This window comes from Monodon monoceros, unplaced genomic scaffold (assembly GCF_005190385.1).
Source record: "Monodon monoceros isolate NGI ecotype Baffin Bay Population unplaced genomic scaffold, NGI_Narwhal_1 Super_Scaffold_15, whole genome shotgun sequence".
NCBI lineage: Eukaryota > Metazoa > Chordata > Mammalia > Artiodactyla > Monodontidae > Monodon > Monodon monoceros.
The window spans coordinates 14523190-14542508 of record NW_021703771.1 but is presented as its reverse complement, the minus strand read 5'-3'; the positions used below and the strand labels follow the sequence as shown (position 1 = coordinate 14542508).

General features: G+C 36.8%; 1 protein-coding gene across 5 annotated transcripts in view; it reads right to left on the bottom strand.

The window, feature by feature from the left end:
• Positions 1-19319, bottom strand: part of BCKDHB (branched chain keto acid dehydrogenase E1 subunit beta) — a 285277-nt gene that overhangs the window by 50347 nt on the left and 215611 nt on the right. For 3 of the 5 annotated variants that reach the window (XM_029223430.1, XM_029223433.1, XM_029223432.1), the window contains one exon: positions 3444-3590. In XM_029223430.1, coding sequence (XP_029079263.1) covers positions 3450-3590 — 141 coding nt within the window. In that variant the 3' untranslated portion in view covers positions 3444-3449. Of the gene's footprint in view, positions 1-1371; positions 1656-2022; positions 2080-3443; positions 3591-19319 lie in introns of those variants that run through there. The other 2 variants (XM_029223429.1, XM_029223431.1) reach the window with 2 other exon arrangements.

Below are 19319 nucleotides of genomic sequence, written 5' to 3'. Positions count from 1 at the left end.
AAAATAAGGGAAAATTCTTACAACAACAAATGAATTTTAAAAATAGTATTAAAAAGATACCAATGGCAATAAAACAAGTAACTTCAACTGAAATCATAAATAATATCAACTAAAAAAAAATAAGTCCAACTAAACCAAATATGTTCAAATAGAACCCGTTATCGGCCCAGACATGGATGACCAGCACATATTCCCTGCTCTGCTGGACTGACCATGCGAGCACAGGGTTCCCGAGGGAAGGCCAAAGCCAAGGTCCATACTCAGTTTTGGCATCTTCAACTCAGAATGTCCTGAACCATAAGCCAGATGGATACCCTAAATCTTTTCCAAACTTATTGCTGACAAGTACCTCTTTTCCCATCCTATACTGTTCAGGTGTTTCTATTCATAAACCAAGGACAGGGCTTTGTTTTTACCCCTAACAAAAGCTTAGTTTATTTTAGCCACTGCTCTCCAGAATCTGTTACAAAGTGCCTTCTTTACTTTACTCCAAGTCTCTGGCAATCTACAAATGTCACTTTCCATATCCTCCTCCAAACATCTGATAAAAATAAACAGGACACAACTTTTTAAACTGTAGTTTTAAAGTAATATATACATTTGCAATCATAAAAAAATGTCAATTTTTTCCAGTGTTTATAGAGAAAGGAAAACACTACATGACCCTATTTCTCTGATTTTTGTTGGGGTGTGTGTGTGTGGGATTTTTCAGCTGGAACTGGTGAGAAGAGCTCTTCTTGGGTGTATGGGAGGGAAGGCAGGGATGAGCGCACCCCCTCTGAGGGCAGGGCCGGAGGGTGAGGGCTTCTGCAAAGGGGTCCCTGAGGCCGTTGTCTACACTATGGTGAAGGGTGGGAAAGGCCTAGTCAGATCCAAGAGGCCCTGACAAAGTCCCCAGCAAGGAGGCTTCCTCCTTATGTCGCTATTCATGCTGTTTTTCTTTTCAGCTACATATTAATATAAAGGACATGGAAAAAAATATTTGTTTTGCAACATCGTGGCCAAAAAACCCAAAAAACTGTAGCAAAAGCTTGATGATTTTATAACAAAAGACAGGCTCAGGCTGTCCACGTCCCAGAAAAAGAAAGAGCGGAAGCAAAGATGATCCTTCCTGCCTCACCACGCTCTGGAGAAAAGGTGAGCATGCCCCTCAGTAGACCACCTTGTTGGGACAAGTGGGAAGAACAAAGAAAAACATTCCAGAAGTTTCATCAACATACAACTGTCTGAGCCATAAAGAATGAAACCAAATACAATAAAGTTGAAAAATCAGCATTTCTAAACATTTCACTTTCATTCAGATGGGATTAACAAGTTACGTCACTCTTTTACTCTGCCACAAGAATTCTTTTTACTAAGGGCAAAAACAAAGACAGTCTCATTTTGGCTTTATTGAATAGCAACCCACATCCAATATTTACAGACGTAATTAAATGGAATTTATAAGCCTACCATGCAGAATATTTTTAAAAATTAATCTGAAATAACTCTTAATGGAAATTATCAATTCATATGTGTGAATACAATACTTAATTCATCATTTTCCAGCCAATATCCAAGTCGGTTCATTTCATAAAAACTCTATTTTCAAGAAGAGGAAATATTTAAAAATTCAGAAAAATATTTCCGTATCTAGTCCTAATCTTCCGGTTTTTCTGTAAAAGAAGTCAATAACGATTATAGACACTCTGGCCACCGTGAATTAAATACAGATTTTCTCAACTGCATGACTACTTTCTTTAATGCCATATGTAACTTTTAGTATAGAGGAGTTACTCTTCTTTTATCGTATTTTCATGAGAGGTCTAAATTTGTTTTTTTTAGGTTCAAAAAGAAATACATATCCAAATTTAAAACCAGCACCTAAAGATTACTTTAAAAATAGCAACAGGGGCTTCCCTGGTGACGCAGTGGTTGAGAGTCCACCTGCCGATGCAGGGGACAGCGGTTCGTGCCCCGGTCCAGGAAGATCTCACATGCCGTGGAGCGGCTGGGCCCGTGAGCCATGGCCGCTGAGCCTGCGCGTCCAGAGCCTGTGCTCCGCAATGGGACAGGCCACAGCAGTGAGAGGCCTGCGTACTGCAAAAAGAAAAAAAAAAAAAAAAAAAAGCAACAAGGACACAGAGTATTACCTTGTCTTTCCATTATGGATGGTCCATGCAAGGAACAAGATGGACATAAAAGTGAGGAAGTCCTCCAACCAGGCTTAAGTGAGACTGTAGAAGCTAGCTGCTCTCACAGACATTAAGAGGCCATCAGAAATACAGTGTCTACCTCTGCATGTCTGAGAGAATACTGGGGCATGTAGACTAATGGCCCTACTAATGCCTATGACAATATCCTCAGAATAGAGGATAGAATAGAACTACAAAATGGTGGGGATCACAGGTGGTGGACGGAGGGCATTATTTTCTCTACGTGCCCAAATGTAAAGGTATCTCTCTCTTTGGATTGAGGTGAGCTGGCTTTACTACCCATACACAGAATTCAAGAATCACAGTATTTCCTAATCTTTAAAAAGTATGGGCTATGTTATTATATAAAGCCTATTCTTCCCTTTCCTTTCAAAGATCATGGTTCTTCAAAATGTATTATTATTATTTGGACAACCTAGATATTAAAATGTAAAGCACTTAATCCCTATCTACGCATTTTGAACCATTTCAAAAATGCCAAAGGTAAAACAAATCAGTGTATTGGTGATAGCATCTTCTATATTAAAGCCCTGAAAACTAACTTAACAGTCTTTAAATGGTATTCATTTTTGCTAGAATAACACTGCCAGAGGGACAGAAAAGCATGACCTAGAAAATCACAATGAATAAATGTCACTTATTAGCCATAATTTTAAAACATTCACCTGCCAAGAAAGGTTCTGGGAATGGTAGCGGTGCTGGATTTTTTTTTTTTTTTTTAAGTAACAGTTTCCCTTATACATAATAAATATCCTGTTCAACAAACGTATCTTTCAAGATAACGTGAAGGCAAGTTTCAGAATGCTATGGATCATCATATAGTTTAAATCACTGGAGTCCAATTTAACGGTGCCTGAAGGGCCATCTTTAAATAACAGAAATTCACCCTATTCATGAACGGTTTAAATTGCAGATAAAAATATAAAGAAATGAGGATAAAGTTGGAACAACAGGGTAGGGTATATTTGCAATCATGGCAGACGGCATCTTCATCTAGTGATTATTCAATGTTAACATGTGCATGTATTTGTTTTATAGAAATCAGATAATGCATATGCTTGATATATTTCTATTAAATGTAAACACACTACTATAAATTCACATTTTTTTTTCTGAAATCCACACTTTGTTCTGGAAGTTGCCATTTATGAAAAGACAACAACACACTGATGACGGTTGTTCCTTGATCAACAGGACGTTAATGTGAGGAACACTCAGTAGCTTTCTCAAAACGCAGGGCAGGCTTACCTGTGGTCAATAGTTGATCATTTTTCGAAGGGCGTCATAGCACTTCCATTTGTCTGGGATGTAGAACGGCTCAAAAATGTGAGGGAACGGCGTGTCGTACCCACATACCCTCGATATAGGAGCCTCCAGGTTCAGGAAACATTCTTCCTGCAGAGAAGAATCCAGATGGTTAGCTTCAAAAATATTTTATTCACAGAAATGAAACATTTCACTTTCAAATACAATGGCATCCAGGGGCATTATAATTTTTTCACATTATAATAATATTATAATGTGAAACAAGCAGGTAACAAATAGCATGTTTGGCCTGATCCGAGTTTTACTTAAGATATGTTTTCATATATGTATATGCATTTTATGCCTACATACATATCTGTTGCTTAAGACAAAGTGGAATTATACCAAACAGGCTGTGTACAAATGACAAAATCATGACAAATGTTCACAGTAAACTCTGCAGCTTGAAATTAGTGACAGTATATGTTTTCTCTTGTTTCTTGAATTTTTCAAATTTTATATAGGACAAACATGTATTACTTTCACAATAAATATTTATAATTACTCTATGTAACCAGACTGAACTACCAGTTACTTGCCTATGTTCAGGTCTCTCTCACAGCCAGGTTTTGCAGACACTGACAGTCCCCTGGCTACTCACACCCCAAGCCCACTACCACTCTTTGCCCAACTGATGTGTGAACATCTCTCACCTATCACCTTGGGAGTCACCTCCACCGGGAAGCCTTCCTTGACAGCACCTCCTCAACTCTGCACCACTGATGAGGGAGAGGCTTCTGCCCTGAACTCCCACAGCACTGAACTCAGCACAATCCATTGTTTTTGCCCAATTATCTATCTTCCCTGAGAGACTATGAACTCCAGGAGGCTAGAGATCTGGTTCAAAAAAATGTAAGATCCCTAAGAATATATACATATGTATAACTGAATCACTTTGCTGTAACCTAAAACTACTAACACTACATAGTAAATCAACTGTGCTTCAATAAAAAATTAATTAATTAAAAAAAAGTAAGATCCTGACCACAGGAGACCCTGTAGAAAGTTATCTTCAGGAAAAAAAAAGAAATGTTATTCAAGTGACAAATTCAAATTTGAAAATAAAATTTTTAGAGAGTTAAAAGAAATCTCAAAAGAGATATGTGATTAAACTATTCTTAGGAAAATGATATTACCATTCACAGCTATTACCTGAAATCACATCTTTGAGTTTACACATCCACTTTCTCCATTGCTTTGTGTCACAAATGCTCTGGAAAGGTCCACATTTTCTTACATATTTTACTAACTGTATTTTTGCATTTCATTTGAGCAGAAATTTTTAAAGGAATGCTGATGCTCAGTCCCTATCTTCTGTATATATTTCTCCCAGTGACAAGTGTATCAGGGCAGAAAGGGCCTGGGAATAGAAGAGTCAGCTCCAAAGGGAAGCAGCTGGCCATTTGAACACTCTTCCTGCCCCCGAAATAACTACTGCGATGTACAGTATCAAACACCAAGTAGTGCTGGTTTTCCCAGCAACAGGAAATCTTCATCAATAACTTGAGAACCTTGCAGACATAAGGTTTAAAGAGTCACCTAAGAAATTCCACTACTAATAAGCTCAAAAGAGATGACAGGTTGGGTAGACTGTTTCTTGATTGAAACAAGTTATTTTGAAGGGATTTAAATTGTCAATTTAGGATTAACTCAGTTTTATTACTTTAGTTGACACGAGCTGTTTTTCCACCTCCCCTGAATACTGCATCCTTCATACACAAACTCTCCACGGGCACTGCAAAATACAGAAAAGCCAGGGGAAAATGTTTCCCTTAAATACCTTTGATTTTACACCTGGTATAAAATATTATTCTTTCAAACTAGTTCCCTGGAAAGCTGGCCTATGACAAAATGATGTTTCAGTGTTTGTGAAAATCACTCCTTTTAGCAGAATGACCAACATCACGAAACTAAAATTTATTTTTAAACAGCAATGCTTCTAATTTCTCAAGAATGTGAGAATCACTCTACAGGAATGCATCTACATGTTTGCAGGAGCATAGAAAAATGTCTGTGAGGTCACACTTGAACTGTCAACAGAGGCCACCCTTGGAGGCTGGGAGTGACAAGGAAGTGACAAACGACTCTACTTGTACCTTATATGTATTGTTGGAGCTTTTGTGACACAGTATTACTTTTGTAATTAATTGGCACTGATATAAAAGTAAAGAGTAAAAAGAAGAATCATCTCATGTGGATAAAAGTTCCTATTTTGTGTTAACACAAATTTGTGATTTTATATATAGCATTTTCTTAATTTGGAAACAATTACTGTAAGGTATATGGAATTAAATTATTATAAATTACTTTATATAAATATATAAAAAGTAATTCTAAAAATCATGGAAGATAATTCAAGAATATATGATTCAGTTTTATAAGGATATACCCTAACCTATGGAAACAGTATGAAATTTTAACGCTTTGCTATCTAAAGTATATTAAAGAGACAAGTTATTCTTTCCACGGACTTGTGTTAAAACTTCTTTTAAAGCAACTGGAGATAAGATGTTTGGGTCAAGCAGCTGTACAGAGTTACTTCCCACTGAACTGGTTCACATATGAATGATTTATGTGTGACTACATGTTTCTTTGGGCAACCATTAAAACTGGCATCCTTGTTCAAGCTCAGTTTTTTTCATATAGAAGCGGTACATACACACACATACAGAAAAAGGAATATTTGAAACTCATTGGCAGATTTATAGATCAATGTACCAGATTAATGCTGCACAAAGTATCTCTCTTCGTTATATACCACATTTTGACACCATAACTATAGCAACCATATGCCCTGAATTTTCAAAACAATCCAGATTCATCATATTCTTCTTTTCCATTGGTCACATAAGTACACTTATATTTTTTTAACTGGGATGATTTTTGATTCAGAAATATTAATCTGCATAAAATTCGGAATGAATAGTTACCTAACCCACAGGGTTGTCATGAGGATTGCAGGTAGTCTCCAGCACAGGGGCTAAGGTGAGAAGTACCAGTTTCTGGTCTCTCTTCCTGGGGAGCTTGTATGTGGACGGGCTCAATCCACACGGAACAATGACAGATGGGACGGTGAGGTTACAAAGCAAATCACAGTGGAACATGTAACCAGGGGCAACAGAAGAGAACCCAGCCAGGTGCCAGGAGAAACTTCCTTCCAGCTATTCATGGTCCAAAGTTTCACCTTGGATCCAATGAGAAGAACTGAAAGTAAACCTTAAATCAATCAGGTAGTAACACCTACATATACCGTGCTTGTGGTATAAATCATCAGATGCTTTGAGAAGAACAGATATTCCTTCCAAAAGACCCTTGCACGAAACTCTAATATAGGGTATTTGAATTTACTTCTGAATATGTCTTTTTGTAAGTATGAGAATTTTCTTTCCAAAATATGTTAATAATAATAATAGTAACCCGTACTTATAATGCAGCAGGTGTGGTGCTAAATGAATTGTATTTTATCTCATTTAAACATTTTAACAAATCTATGAGGTAGGTATTACATTCCAGTTCACAGATGAAGAAACCAAGGTGAAGGAACTTGCCCAAGGTTGACAAGCTACGTACAGAGCCAAGTTAAGACTCAAACCTGACTACATTCATTCTGCAAATTTTGAAGCACAACTACTGAGAATAGCAATAACAAGAAAAAATAAAAATAAAATGGAAGGCAAGCTGGGATTAAGGTTTTTACAACAGAGCCTCAAAAGGGTTAAATTCGGTCTAAGAAGCCTTTCCCATGTATATAAGGAAGGTAGATGTTAAGACATGGAAAAGCTGAAAGCACACACTTAAGCATGAAGGTAACACATAGAGCAATAAACAGATGGTCCTGGGTATCAGGAAACTCCTAGGCTACCCTAAATAATTTAAAGAAGCATAACTCAAATTGTTTATGTATGAGCCATCTGGGTTGCTATGCACGTTATAACCAGAAAAGGAAGCAAACAATGTGAAATAACAATTTCAAATCAAAAAATCATAGACCCGGGCAAAAGAAAAATTCTCTATTTGCCGATTTTCTGTAACAAAACAAAATAAAATTTTAAGTATCTTGGAGAAATTGCGGACGACAGAGATCCTGGAAATTTTCTAGCAGATGAAAATAAAAATAAATAAAAATTAATAAAATAGGATCCACGATTAAGACAAAATATTACTGATAGGCTTTAAAAGTTAAGTGTACTTAATATCAACTGAAGTTAATAACACTGTATTGCAAATTTGCAAGCTGCTAAGAGAGTAGATTGTAACAGTCTTCATCACACAAAAAAACCAAGTATTGCATTTATCCGTATGTTTTGGTGAATGTAATACAGGTTATATGTTATTACATGTGTATGTAAATGTATATAAGTTAGGGCTTTCATGGGATTGCTCAAGACGTCTCAAAACTTAGCCTCATTTCCCCACGAAAGTTTTAAGGACGTCAGCCGTAAATTCTCCTGTCACCGTGTCACAGGATTCACATCACTGAAATCAGCCTCCAGCATTCCGCAGTGTGGCTATGGTCACTCTCAACAAATCTTTTTCTTGTTTTTATGGCAAGGCTGTATAATATAATTGATACAGCATGGAATTTGGAATTCTATCTGAAAGGAATCTTTGTTCTACTAGGATTTAACCTCTCCAAGGCTCTGTTTAGTCAACAGCAAAAGAGAAGTATTACAAATTCTGCCCTTGTGCCTTTTCTCACCTTCTGAGATGGCCCACGCTCTGTCTGTGGAGTGTGTTTCTCTCTAAATAAATCCACTTCTAACCTATCTGTCCTTGTGATATTCTATTGTTCTGTGACTCTGTTGTTACCTTGCCTTTTTGCATCTCTAGCTTGGGCAGCAGCCTATGAGAAGTACCTGCTTTCATGCCTGACATACCATAGTGCTCAATAATTGCAAGGGTTTTTTTCTTCCAGTTTTACTGAGATGTAACTGACATACAGCACTGTATAAGTTTAAGGTGTACAGCATAAGGATTTGACTCACACACATCATGAAATGATTATCACCATAAGTTTAGTGAACATCTATCATCTCATACAGATACAAAATTAACAAAATAGAAAAATAATTTTTCCTTGTGAGGAGAACTTTCATACATAACAAATAGCAGTGTTAATTATATTTATCATGTTGTACAGCGAATCCCTAGTACTATTTATTTTATAACTGGAAGTTTGTATATTTTGACCACCTTCATCCAATTCCCTCTCCCCCCAACCCCTGTCTCTGGTAACCACAAATCTGATCTCATTTTCTACGAGTTTGTTTGTTTGTTTGTTTTTGAAGTATAATTGACCTAATAATTGCTAGGTCTTTGTTTTCCTCTTAAGATTTTTCAAGTTCTAATAAACACAAGGTATCTGAAATGATAGCCCAAAACATCATTGAAGACAAGATCCTGGTATACAGAACAGTCAACACTGAGAAGTAATATCCATTGTAACACAGTGCCTGACAGCTACCATTTACTGGACAGTTACTGAGCCTTAAAAAATGCAAGAAAATACCAAAACAAGTTTAAGTGCTGTATGAGGAAGGAGGGTGGAGACCACTGAAGCTACTGAAGGAGCCAGGCTGCATCCAGTGAAAGGCAGGATCTGATGCTGCCCCCTGGTGAGAAGCAGGGAGCCTACACACTTACTGCCAGTTCCTGGGCCTAGAATGACAGGTTAATAAGTGTGGCCAGATCAGGAAGTCAGAAGCTCCAGAAATGGTTAAAAAATCCACCCCACCCCCCCATTCCCCCGGAAAGAACTTAATTTCCAAGCATTGCTACTATAGAAAAGTAGCCTGTCAGTCAGTTACAGGAAGATTCCAAGTAAAAGAGCCCAACAGATAACTGAACATAATCGAGGCACACACACTTCAAAAAAGTCAAGAATAAAGCCCATAAAATATCATTTGATTTATTTTTAAAGCAGTCGTTTGTTTTTTAATTCAAGGCAATTTCAGACTAAGATTTCTTTCTAAGAACAATTTTGGAATAATTTTTTTTCAGTCCTTCTAATGACAAAGTTGGATACAGCCCATTGCATAAGACTACATAGCACCTCGAGTTGGAAAATTGTGAAGTTTAAAGTGAGATAAGAAAATTTAGGTCTTTCATATATGTTCTTACTTTCTTATAGTTGATACAGGATGATGAATCCCTTTCACTTTCCTGAAAAACTATTCAACTAATTTTCCTAAACATTTAATGGAAAGTCAGAAATGCAGGTCACTGCAATGAGAAACACATCAAAGTCAAAATACATTGTCTATCGGATTATCTGATAAATCCAGATTTCATGTTCCTTCTTGGAATAATGAGAAACATCAATCCACAACTTAATTTCAAAGTAGTAACTCAGAAAACTGTTTTTTAAATTACTTGGCAAACAAAAAGGTCCGGGTTATATCACATAATAATTATTACGCCACCATAATGCGCTTAAACTAGGAGAATACATTTTGTTTCTAAGAGGGTGCTGGGAGTGAGGGTGAATTAAACTATAAATGTAACAAGCACTGAACAAGACACATAGATCATAGAGTTATCATTTCTTCTCTAGGAAAAACATTAAGAAATAGCTTTAAGTGATTTGTGAAGTTTTAAACCTAAACTCCAATTCCATTTAGTGCTTGTTAGTTATTATTTAACAATAAACAACAGGTTTTGCTTCTGAATGCAATTCTTTGTCTAGGGATCTTAGTGCGCAGAGCAAGAGTTAACCCAAAATATTATGAGAAAAACTAAATTAATATACCAAAATGATGCATGTTTGATAGCTTTAAAGTCCATGAACTTAGAGACTTACATTTTGATTTTAAGTTGATCAGCCCTAGCTATTTACGCAAGGTTAGACATCACCCAGTTTCCAAATATTATCAGAGAAAATTTGTATTAAATCTACCATGAACACTTGCCCACGGCCAGAACATGTTTCAGCAGATGAGGAAAAAATGATGCTGGTGTCTTGAATGACAAATGAGTCACAGAAACCTGTGAAGGCACTGTGCCAGCAACTCCAAATTAATTTCATTGCTGAATTAAATAAATACAACTTTACTAATGTAAAATAAAATGTTTCATTTAAGCTAATGGTTTAAACAGAATGTATCGTGGTTTTAAAACAGAGCTTAAAATATACATTTTACGTCTGTAGCAATTTTGTATATAGCACAGACCTATGAAATTTATTCTTCAGACAGCCAACCTCCAAACTAACAGGATGCTTCCCCCATCATTACAGCTATGTTTTTTATTTTTCTAACACCATGCACATGAGATGCAAACACTTGTTGATATGAGGTCTCTCACTTTTAAGACACAGTTGAAACAACATAACTAAATAAGACAGTATATGAATAATATAATTTCATCCAGATTTGTATAGCACCTAAAACATTATAGTCAATCCCAATTATTTCAGCAAAGCTTTCATTTATAATCATAATCTTGACTAAATTAAAAGCTAAGATCTCTATTACTTAACTTCACTAGAATATCTTCAATGGCTGCTGACTTAAAAATAAAAAGTCCAATTCTTCCTCTTTAATGCAAATTACTGGCAATTTGGTACAATTTTTGTTTTCCAAGATTTCTTTCAGCTAGTTAAAGAATGGAACTGAATTCTCAGTCAGGATAGTCATTTAAATTCAAACTCCATTTTTAAAATGGAAGCCTCTTTTCTGAAGTTAGACAGAAATATTATTTCTGATCTAAATGGCTTTCCCTGGATACAGTCTAGCTACCTAACACAAAGTTGGAGAATGATGTTAAAATATACATAGAAATGATTCATGGTTCAAATTCAACAGCTGTGTCAGAATATACAAAATCTTAATATAAAATTATCTATGAATCTCTATACATTAATTCTACAGTACTGTAGAAACTGAGGTAGAACAAATTTTAAAATCAAAATTTAACATTAAAGTCAATAATTTATTATATAAATAAATTTCACTATTTTAAAATCAGAAATAAGCGAAAGCAAGTGTCAACTTCTTTCTATAATTTATAATCTTATCAGAAATCACTTTTTAAAAAAGTACACAGTGCTCATTTTGGCCCAGGGACTGTACTAAATATTTTATGAATATTAACTCATTTTAATTTTTCATAAACACTAAATTAGCAATCACAAAGTTAAAACTAGCACCCCATCCAAACCACTTTGGTTTGGTTCTGTTTTCAAACTTTCCCCCAGATAGTCTTGGGCTATGACCTGAAGCAGCCTCACCATTTTCAACTGAAAGCCAAAAATAAAACCATTTCTTTATTAAATCTTCCCATAACACATCCTGTTGATTTGCTGCTATCAGTCTCCAAAGATATTCTGAGGTTTAAAAAGTTAAAAGTCTAAATTCTTTTGAGATACACTATGTGTGAATTTGGACATTTAATATGTACTGTGGCTACAATGCTTTTGTTAAAACATTTTACATTCAATAGAGAGGAAAAAAAAAAGGCAACGCTCTCAAATTTCCACAGATGCTGAAGCTGGTCAAATTTTATAGTTCAAAATTCTTTCTATAGAAGAAAGCACCCACACGGCAGCAAAGTTTGAAAGTGGAATTTCCGTAGAATGTGAATGCATAATGATAAACATAAGTGAGTAGCAGCACTTGGTCGTCTCATGAACAAATCGCTCTCTGTAAGGTAGGATTTTTGCTTTGCTTGGCACTAGGAAATTTAAAATGCTCCTGTAAAGCAACTTTTGATGATCCTACAAAGCACTCAATTTTTCTGCTTGTTCTGCAACAAAATTCTTTGTATAGTATTCTCGCAACACCAAATGGTGCTCAGAAGGCAGAAATCTATTCTAGCTAAAGCGACCTGATGATTCCTTTGTTTCATGGCATAGAAAATATATTCTTTTAGAGTCGGGGGGATTGAACCTGCACTCAGAAAACTTCTAGTAGGATTTGTCACTGTCCCAATTTTGCAACCTATTTTTTAAGTTTCAAGACTAATTATAAAATGAAACTACTGGAATAGAGTGATTTCCCCCATCTGGCACCATCTTTCTAAAAAATTTAAGAAGCTGGATAAAAAGAAAAAAAAAAAAGAGAGCTAAAATATTTACTATTTTACAAATGATACTCTTTTGTTACAGTATAATGGGTTTTTCTTTACTGTTTTCTCTTACTCTTTAAATATGCTAAATTTCTAGTTTATGTTTAAAAGAATGCTAAAACAACTTTCTAAATGTAAAAAAAAAATCGAGGAAAAGGGAAAAATCAACTTTATTTTATCTACATAATGCCAAAAGAGATGTGTCAATGTTTTTACTGAAATTAAGCATTTTTTTTTTAAGTTAATCTTGGGTGTCATAGCAACACAGCCTTTAAGCTTGGTTTTGCTGAATGAATAAATCAGACCAAGTTATTTTTCAGCAGTTTAATTCTGTTCACCAGATCACTGCAATTTTAATAAGAAAAGCACAGAAATAAATGTTTTAGGCTACCATCAATTATTAGGGAGGTTTATTCCCAAACTTGTTAAGTAGATCCCAGTAGTAGTAGCATTCTCAAAGTTTAATAATTGAACAAATTAACAAAGCAAACAAGCTTCTGGCAGGAATCTCTGACTGAGTAAAGAAAAGACCTATAAGAGCTCTCATTATTTATTTGCAGATAACTTTTGCTAATATGATGAGTTTAACCTATTCCTTAAAACAAATCTAGCCATTGTAATTATGGTCTGCATCCAAAAAAAATATAATACAGAATCCAAAATATATTTTCTTCTTTACTGTATTTACATATGTATGTTTCTACCTTTACAGTTGGTTAATATTTCTTGCAAAGGAGCTTTTCAGGTTGAATGTCTATACATTCGCATACACACATTTTCATGTAGAAATTTCAAGAATCCAGATATTTGAGAATTAGGGGGATAATGCACATCCCCTTTTCTACTTCCAACTTTGTATAAATTGTAGGCCGATGAGATGAACCCAGTTCTGCACATATTCTCACAAGGTCCGTATTGTATGCTCACTGTGGACAAATTTCTAATAAGCCTGATTAAACCATAGATACACTAATGAAGGTGTAGTTAGTAACTGAGACCTGGTTCTGGTTACTTTTATAGTTAAGTACAAAAATTTAATATTAGAAATGCCCAGAGATACTGTTCATTAATACATTTTGATGAACTACATTTATATAGTTTCTATAAAGAGGTGATGTTCACATATTTTATTTGAATGGACCAGAGCATTTACTTACTATTTTTTAATCTCCTTACTTGGAGCTGAACTATATAAAAATTTAATCAGGTCCCTCAATTAGGCACCAGGCTAAGACACATAGCACTGATCCCCCAAAGAGATCACATGAGATTCCCTATTTGTCATATATCACAGATAACGATGTGCACAAGCACACACGGACACAGAAAAATAATTTTGTCTTTAAGCAACGCGTGATGAATATCCTAAGAAACAACGCGGAAGCTACAGGAAAAAAAATGTGTCTGTCCTTATGCCTATAGGTTCAGGAAAAGGAGTATATACATGTAGACAGAGAACAGAAAAGCCAGAGATTCACTAAATAGTAACCAAGAGATGTTCTTTTTAAATAATAAACAAGTATAATTATGTATATCATCTCACTTAATCCTTTCAACTAGCCTAGGTGGTGGCAGCAAGTGAGGCGCCAAGGCTGATGAAGGTTAAATGAGGTGACCGAGGTCACAGAGGTAGATGCAGCCCTGGCGGTATTTGAACCAGCTGGCCTGGTTACCCTTGAGTGTGCTGCAAGACTTTAAAAGTGGGCAAAAGAGTCTTGCTTGGATACAAGGTAAAGTTTGTATCCTGGGCTACCACTATACCCGGGAAAGAGAAACTGGTGAAATTGTCTGCTCGTTTATGTCAATTCCAATCAAGATTTTTTTTTTTCAATTTTAATAAAAAGCTTAGCAGTTTAGTGCCTTGGAGGGGGTGGGGAGGAATAGATGGGTCTGTTTAATTAGAGTTACAGGAGGTTAAGCTCGGATGGATATGTTTTGCATCTTTTATGTACTCACTGGGGAGACACTGAGGGGAAGGTGTAGCAGACAAGATTGGAACTTGTTTCTGGTTAATTACCAGCAACTTGCTTGAGTGCAGAGCAGAAGCTGCCACTTTGGGGTTCTGAAGATGATCCTGAATTTTCAGGAAAAACTGTGTGTTCAATCTATGGTAGGCTGTAGGTTTAAAGTTTCTTCTTCTAAAAGTTAAAAAAAAAAAAAATCATTCAAGTGCTTCACCAGGAAATTAAATTTGCTTGCTTTCATTTATTTCCCTATCGCTGATAACATCTAGATGAACTTAGGTGGCTAAGTCATTTGATAAAGAATGTGACGGCTTTTTGATAGATTAGAAAAATCGTTTCGATAAACATAGGTTACAGGTTGTATCCTAGCCTTAACTTAAATTGGAATACGAAATGCAATCCTCTCCTCACAGTAAATATTTTATGGCTCTTCTCCACGATTAAGTCACTTTGCAGAATCCAAAGTACAGAAGAAAATTTCTGGAGCATTTAAAGAAATGCCTTTTGGGAAGAAAATTAAGTTCTTTTCCTGCAATGAAAACAACAGACAATACATTGCAATGAAGTTCACCTTAAAGTTAAAATGTAAATTTAAGTGTGGTATGAGGTCTGCCAACTTCAATTAGTGGTTACCGGCACAGCCTGCCCAGCTGGCCCTGGGGTGTCTATTAAATAGCCGTGAGCTCTCACTATAGGTGTAAAGCTCATTGCCCACACATACATGCCATCAAGTGGACTTGGCCGTGTGCAGAGGAATCCATCCCTGTGCCTGGAAACAGAGAGGTCCCGGTGGTCTGAGACAAGCATTTCGGTCATCCCTGGGAAAGTATCACTTTGACAGCTGGATTAAAAAATGATTTATGTAGATAATATATCTGGGTTATGAGGCATTAGAATTTCATCTTTTTCAATTTCCAGTCCTCTCAATAAGCGTGCTTCTATTTGACCTAACCAATCACCAACCCACAAGGATTTTCCTTAGGTTTCCTCAAATGCTAATGATGTAGCAAATCTAATTAAGTTCATATGATTCACTTCGGCAGTAGGTATTTCAGTGACTCCAGAATTGCCAAAAGGAAATCTGAAGCGTCTATTCTCTCTCCAAAACAATCATGCCGCGTGCCAAACTGATAACCATTAAACACAGCCGCAGAGCAAATGTAGTGGGGTTTTGGTCCTGTAAATATAGTGTTCACATGTCAATCTGCCCTGCGAGCAATTCTGGAGGCAGACCCACCGACTGCCGGTTTCTGTTACATGAGGATTAGATGAGAATATTAAGTCACTTGTTTCACTCAGCACAGCTTGAGCAGATTTCTACACGCCATGAGTTTCCTCCACCTAAGAACACTCACTGAATGCCCCAAATATTGATAAAAACTTTCGATCAGCATCTTGTTGAAATGGCTTTCAAGCTCTGTAGCTCACGTGAAAAAAGAATAAAGGTGGCTTTGGGTGTTTGAGAGCCTATTTAGGGAATAATGAACATGCAACAGATTGAACCTCATTCCTGAAGAAAATCCCATATACTGTTCTCATTATAAATGCTTTTTTCTTAAGGTTTGTAAAATAACATTTATTTCTTAAAAGTTAACATGTGCAAAACAAAAGAAGCAAAAAACAAAGTCATCCATAGTCACAAGCAGTTTACCGTTTGATGTGTCCTTCTAGGTCTCACTTGTGTATGTACACAACTAATAAATGCTTTGCTTTTCATTACAGTAAGTGTGCAACACGAACCTACGGACACATCTGAGCTACAGAAATTCAACTCTTTTTATTTCAGTAATTCGATTTCCATGAAAGGAAATTCTTTTCAGAGGGGCTCTCCAAACTGGGTGGGTTGCCGGATGCTTAAGGCCATGACCACATTCCCTCCAGAGGCTGTTAGGTTGCTATGGCAACTGCCCTTCCCCTATCAATAAGCAACAGCTCTGAACCCTACTATTCTGAAAAACAAACAAACAAAAAAAACGGTTTCCCTTTCTGTGGTGATAACAACATGAACTAGTTTCAAGACTGAAATGACCACTTTTTGTGCAAAACAAGTATCTTTGCTGACTGAATTATTTCCCTAGAATGCAGCTTTGTAAATAAATGCAAAAAATAGTGAAATCAGCCATCGTACTCCAGTTCAGTTTCAAAACACAGTAAAATCTGTGGCATAAGTAATCTAAGGATGTTACAGCTGGAACACGTTATAGTGTGGGGGTCCAGGCAGAAGAAGAAAGTCAGGTTTCCAGAGAGCAAATGACATGTCAAAAGCAAAACTGACAGCAAGAATACAACAGAGGCTTCCATGCAGCTCTTGGAAGTTTCTTAAAAGAAGCACATATTTCAATAGTTCTGTTTCTTATCTGTGGTTGTCTCCAGATACGTAATTATTACTGTGCAAGGTAATGCATATATTGATTACATTTATTAAGTTACATACATCTCCCTCCTATTTAAGGAGGTAAGAAGTTGTCTTCACTGGCTCAGGCACCAATAGCTAAATCTTTAAGATGTGTCTCATTTTACCTTGGGAAAACCACCACTGAAAAGTATCCTGTACACTGGTTTTCACAGCCCACAGTATTAGAGGTACAATGCCTGACACAGAGTAGGCATCTGTAAATATTGGCTAACGCAACCATTCCAGTTTTTACTTCTATTCTCTTTCACTCTGGGGTGTCAAGGAGCTTAGTCACTGATGAGGCAAAAAAAATCAACAAGACAGGAAGTGGGGTGCAGAGATTTTTACTCCTTGGCGATTAAAACTGAACCCTCTTACTCATGTACCAGACCCCACACTGCTGCCATTGTGATGAGGTCCTTCCCCTGGTTAGAAGCTTTTGCTGGCTCCCCAGAGCTTATACTTTATCACCATTTCCCTCCCAGCCCAGTAGAGACACACACAGGCCCACCTCCATTCCAAAACTTACTATTTTTTTTTTTTTCCCCTTTTGGCTGCGCTGGGCAGCATGCAGGATGTGGGATCTTAGTTCTCGGCCCAGGGATGGAACTCATGCCCCCTGCAGTGGAAGTGCAGAGTCCTAGCCACTGGACAGTAGGGAAGTCCCAAAACTTACTATTTTATAACGCCACCTTCACACAAACCTCTCTCGTCGAAAACGCTCTGATTTTTCTATCCCCTGCTGTCTTCACATAGATCACTTTTTTTAAAATTAATTTTTATTGGGGTATAGTTGCTTTACAATGTAGTGTTAGTTTCTACTGTACATATACCCAGAGAAAACCATAATTCAAAAAGACATGCACCCCAATGTTCATGGCAGCACTATTTACAATAGCCAGGACATGGAAGCAACCTAAATGTCCATCAACAGAGGAATGGATAAAGAAGATACGGTACAGATATACAATGGAATATTACTCAGCCATAAAAAGGAATAAAATTGGGTCAGTTGTAGAGACGTGGACGGACCTAGAGAGTGTCACGCAGGGTGAAGTAAGTCAGAAAGAGAAAAACAAATATCGTATATTAACATACATATGTGGAATCTAGAAAAATGGTATAGATGATCTTATTTGCAAAGATCACTTTTCAAATTCAGCTCAAGTACCCATTTCCAAGAAGCCTTTGGGACCTAGAGATTGTCATAATGAGTGAAGTAAGTCAAACAGAGAAAAACAAATATCACATGATATCGCTCATATGTGGAATCTAAAAAAAAGCTACAAATGAACTTATCTACAAAACAGAAATAGAGTTACAGATGTAGAAGATAAACTTATGGTTACTAGGGGCAAGGGGGGAGGGATAAACTGGGAGATTGGGATTGACACATACACACTACTATATACAAAAAACATAACTAATAAGGACCTACCGTATGGCACAGGGAACTCAATACTCTGCAATGGTCTATATGGGAAAAGAATCTAAAGAGTGGCTATATGTACGTGTATAACTGATTCACTTTGCTGTATGCCTGAAACTAATACAACATTGTAAATCAACTATATTCCAACAGAAATTTAAAAAATTCATGTATCCCATCATTCATCAGTCAAATATTTCAGAGCCCAGTGTGTCCCCACCTCCAGAGAGTTTTATATTCTAGTGGGAGAAACAGGTATGAGGAAGTGTTAGAAAGGGAACAGGCAGAGGTCTGTGACAGACAGTAAGTTTCATGTGCTCAGGGAGGGGTTCCCTAAGGAGGCAGCATCTGAAAACCATGAGGGTCCAGGAGCATCCCTGGCAGGTCATACAACAAGCATGGAGGCAGGAAAGAGCTCGTGTGACCCAGACACGGAGAGAAGGCCCCTAGGACCACAGCCTGGGGGTGGGGGAGTACACACGCAAAGAGGGACAACAGAGGAACGAGGAGGGAAGCGGGCACCAGATGGCCAACAGACCAGCCCTGGCAGGAAGACAGTGACAGATGGTTCTGATATTTTACGTATATGTAGCCTTCAGAGAACACACAAGAGTAGCCATGTAGAGTTATAAGATTCTCCAGGTAAACTCAGGGCTCATTTACAGGAAATAAGAAATAGCATTAGAGATGAATGCTACAGTTGCTGATACTCTGAGTGAGACACAAAACACTACAGAGATGAGGGCAGTGATTCAAAGTACACAAAAAGGAACAGATCACTTTTTGTGTGTCATTTGGAGGAAATTGCCATTTCATTTGGTAAGAAAACTTTTTAAGGAGCCACACAGAACTGCCCACTTCTGAGGAAGTTAGGAAAATAAAAATAGGAGGTTTTAGAATTGAAAATATTTTACTGGAGTTTGTGGCTAAATGGAACGCTGTCTTGGCTAGGATTCAAACGTCTTTTC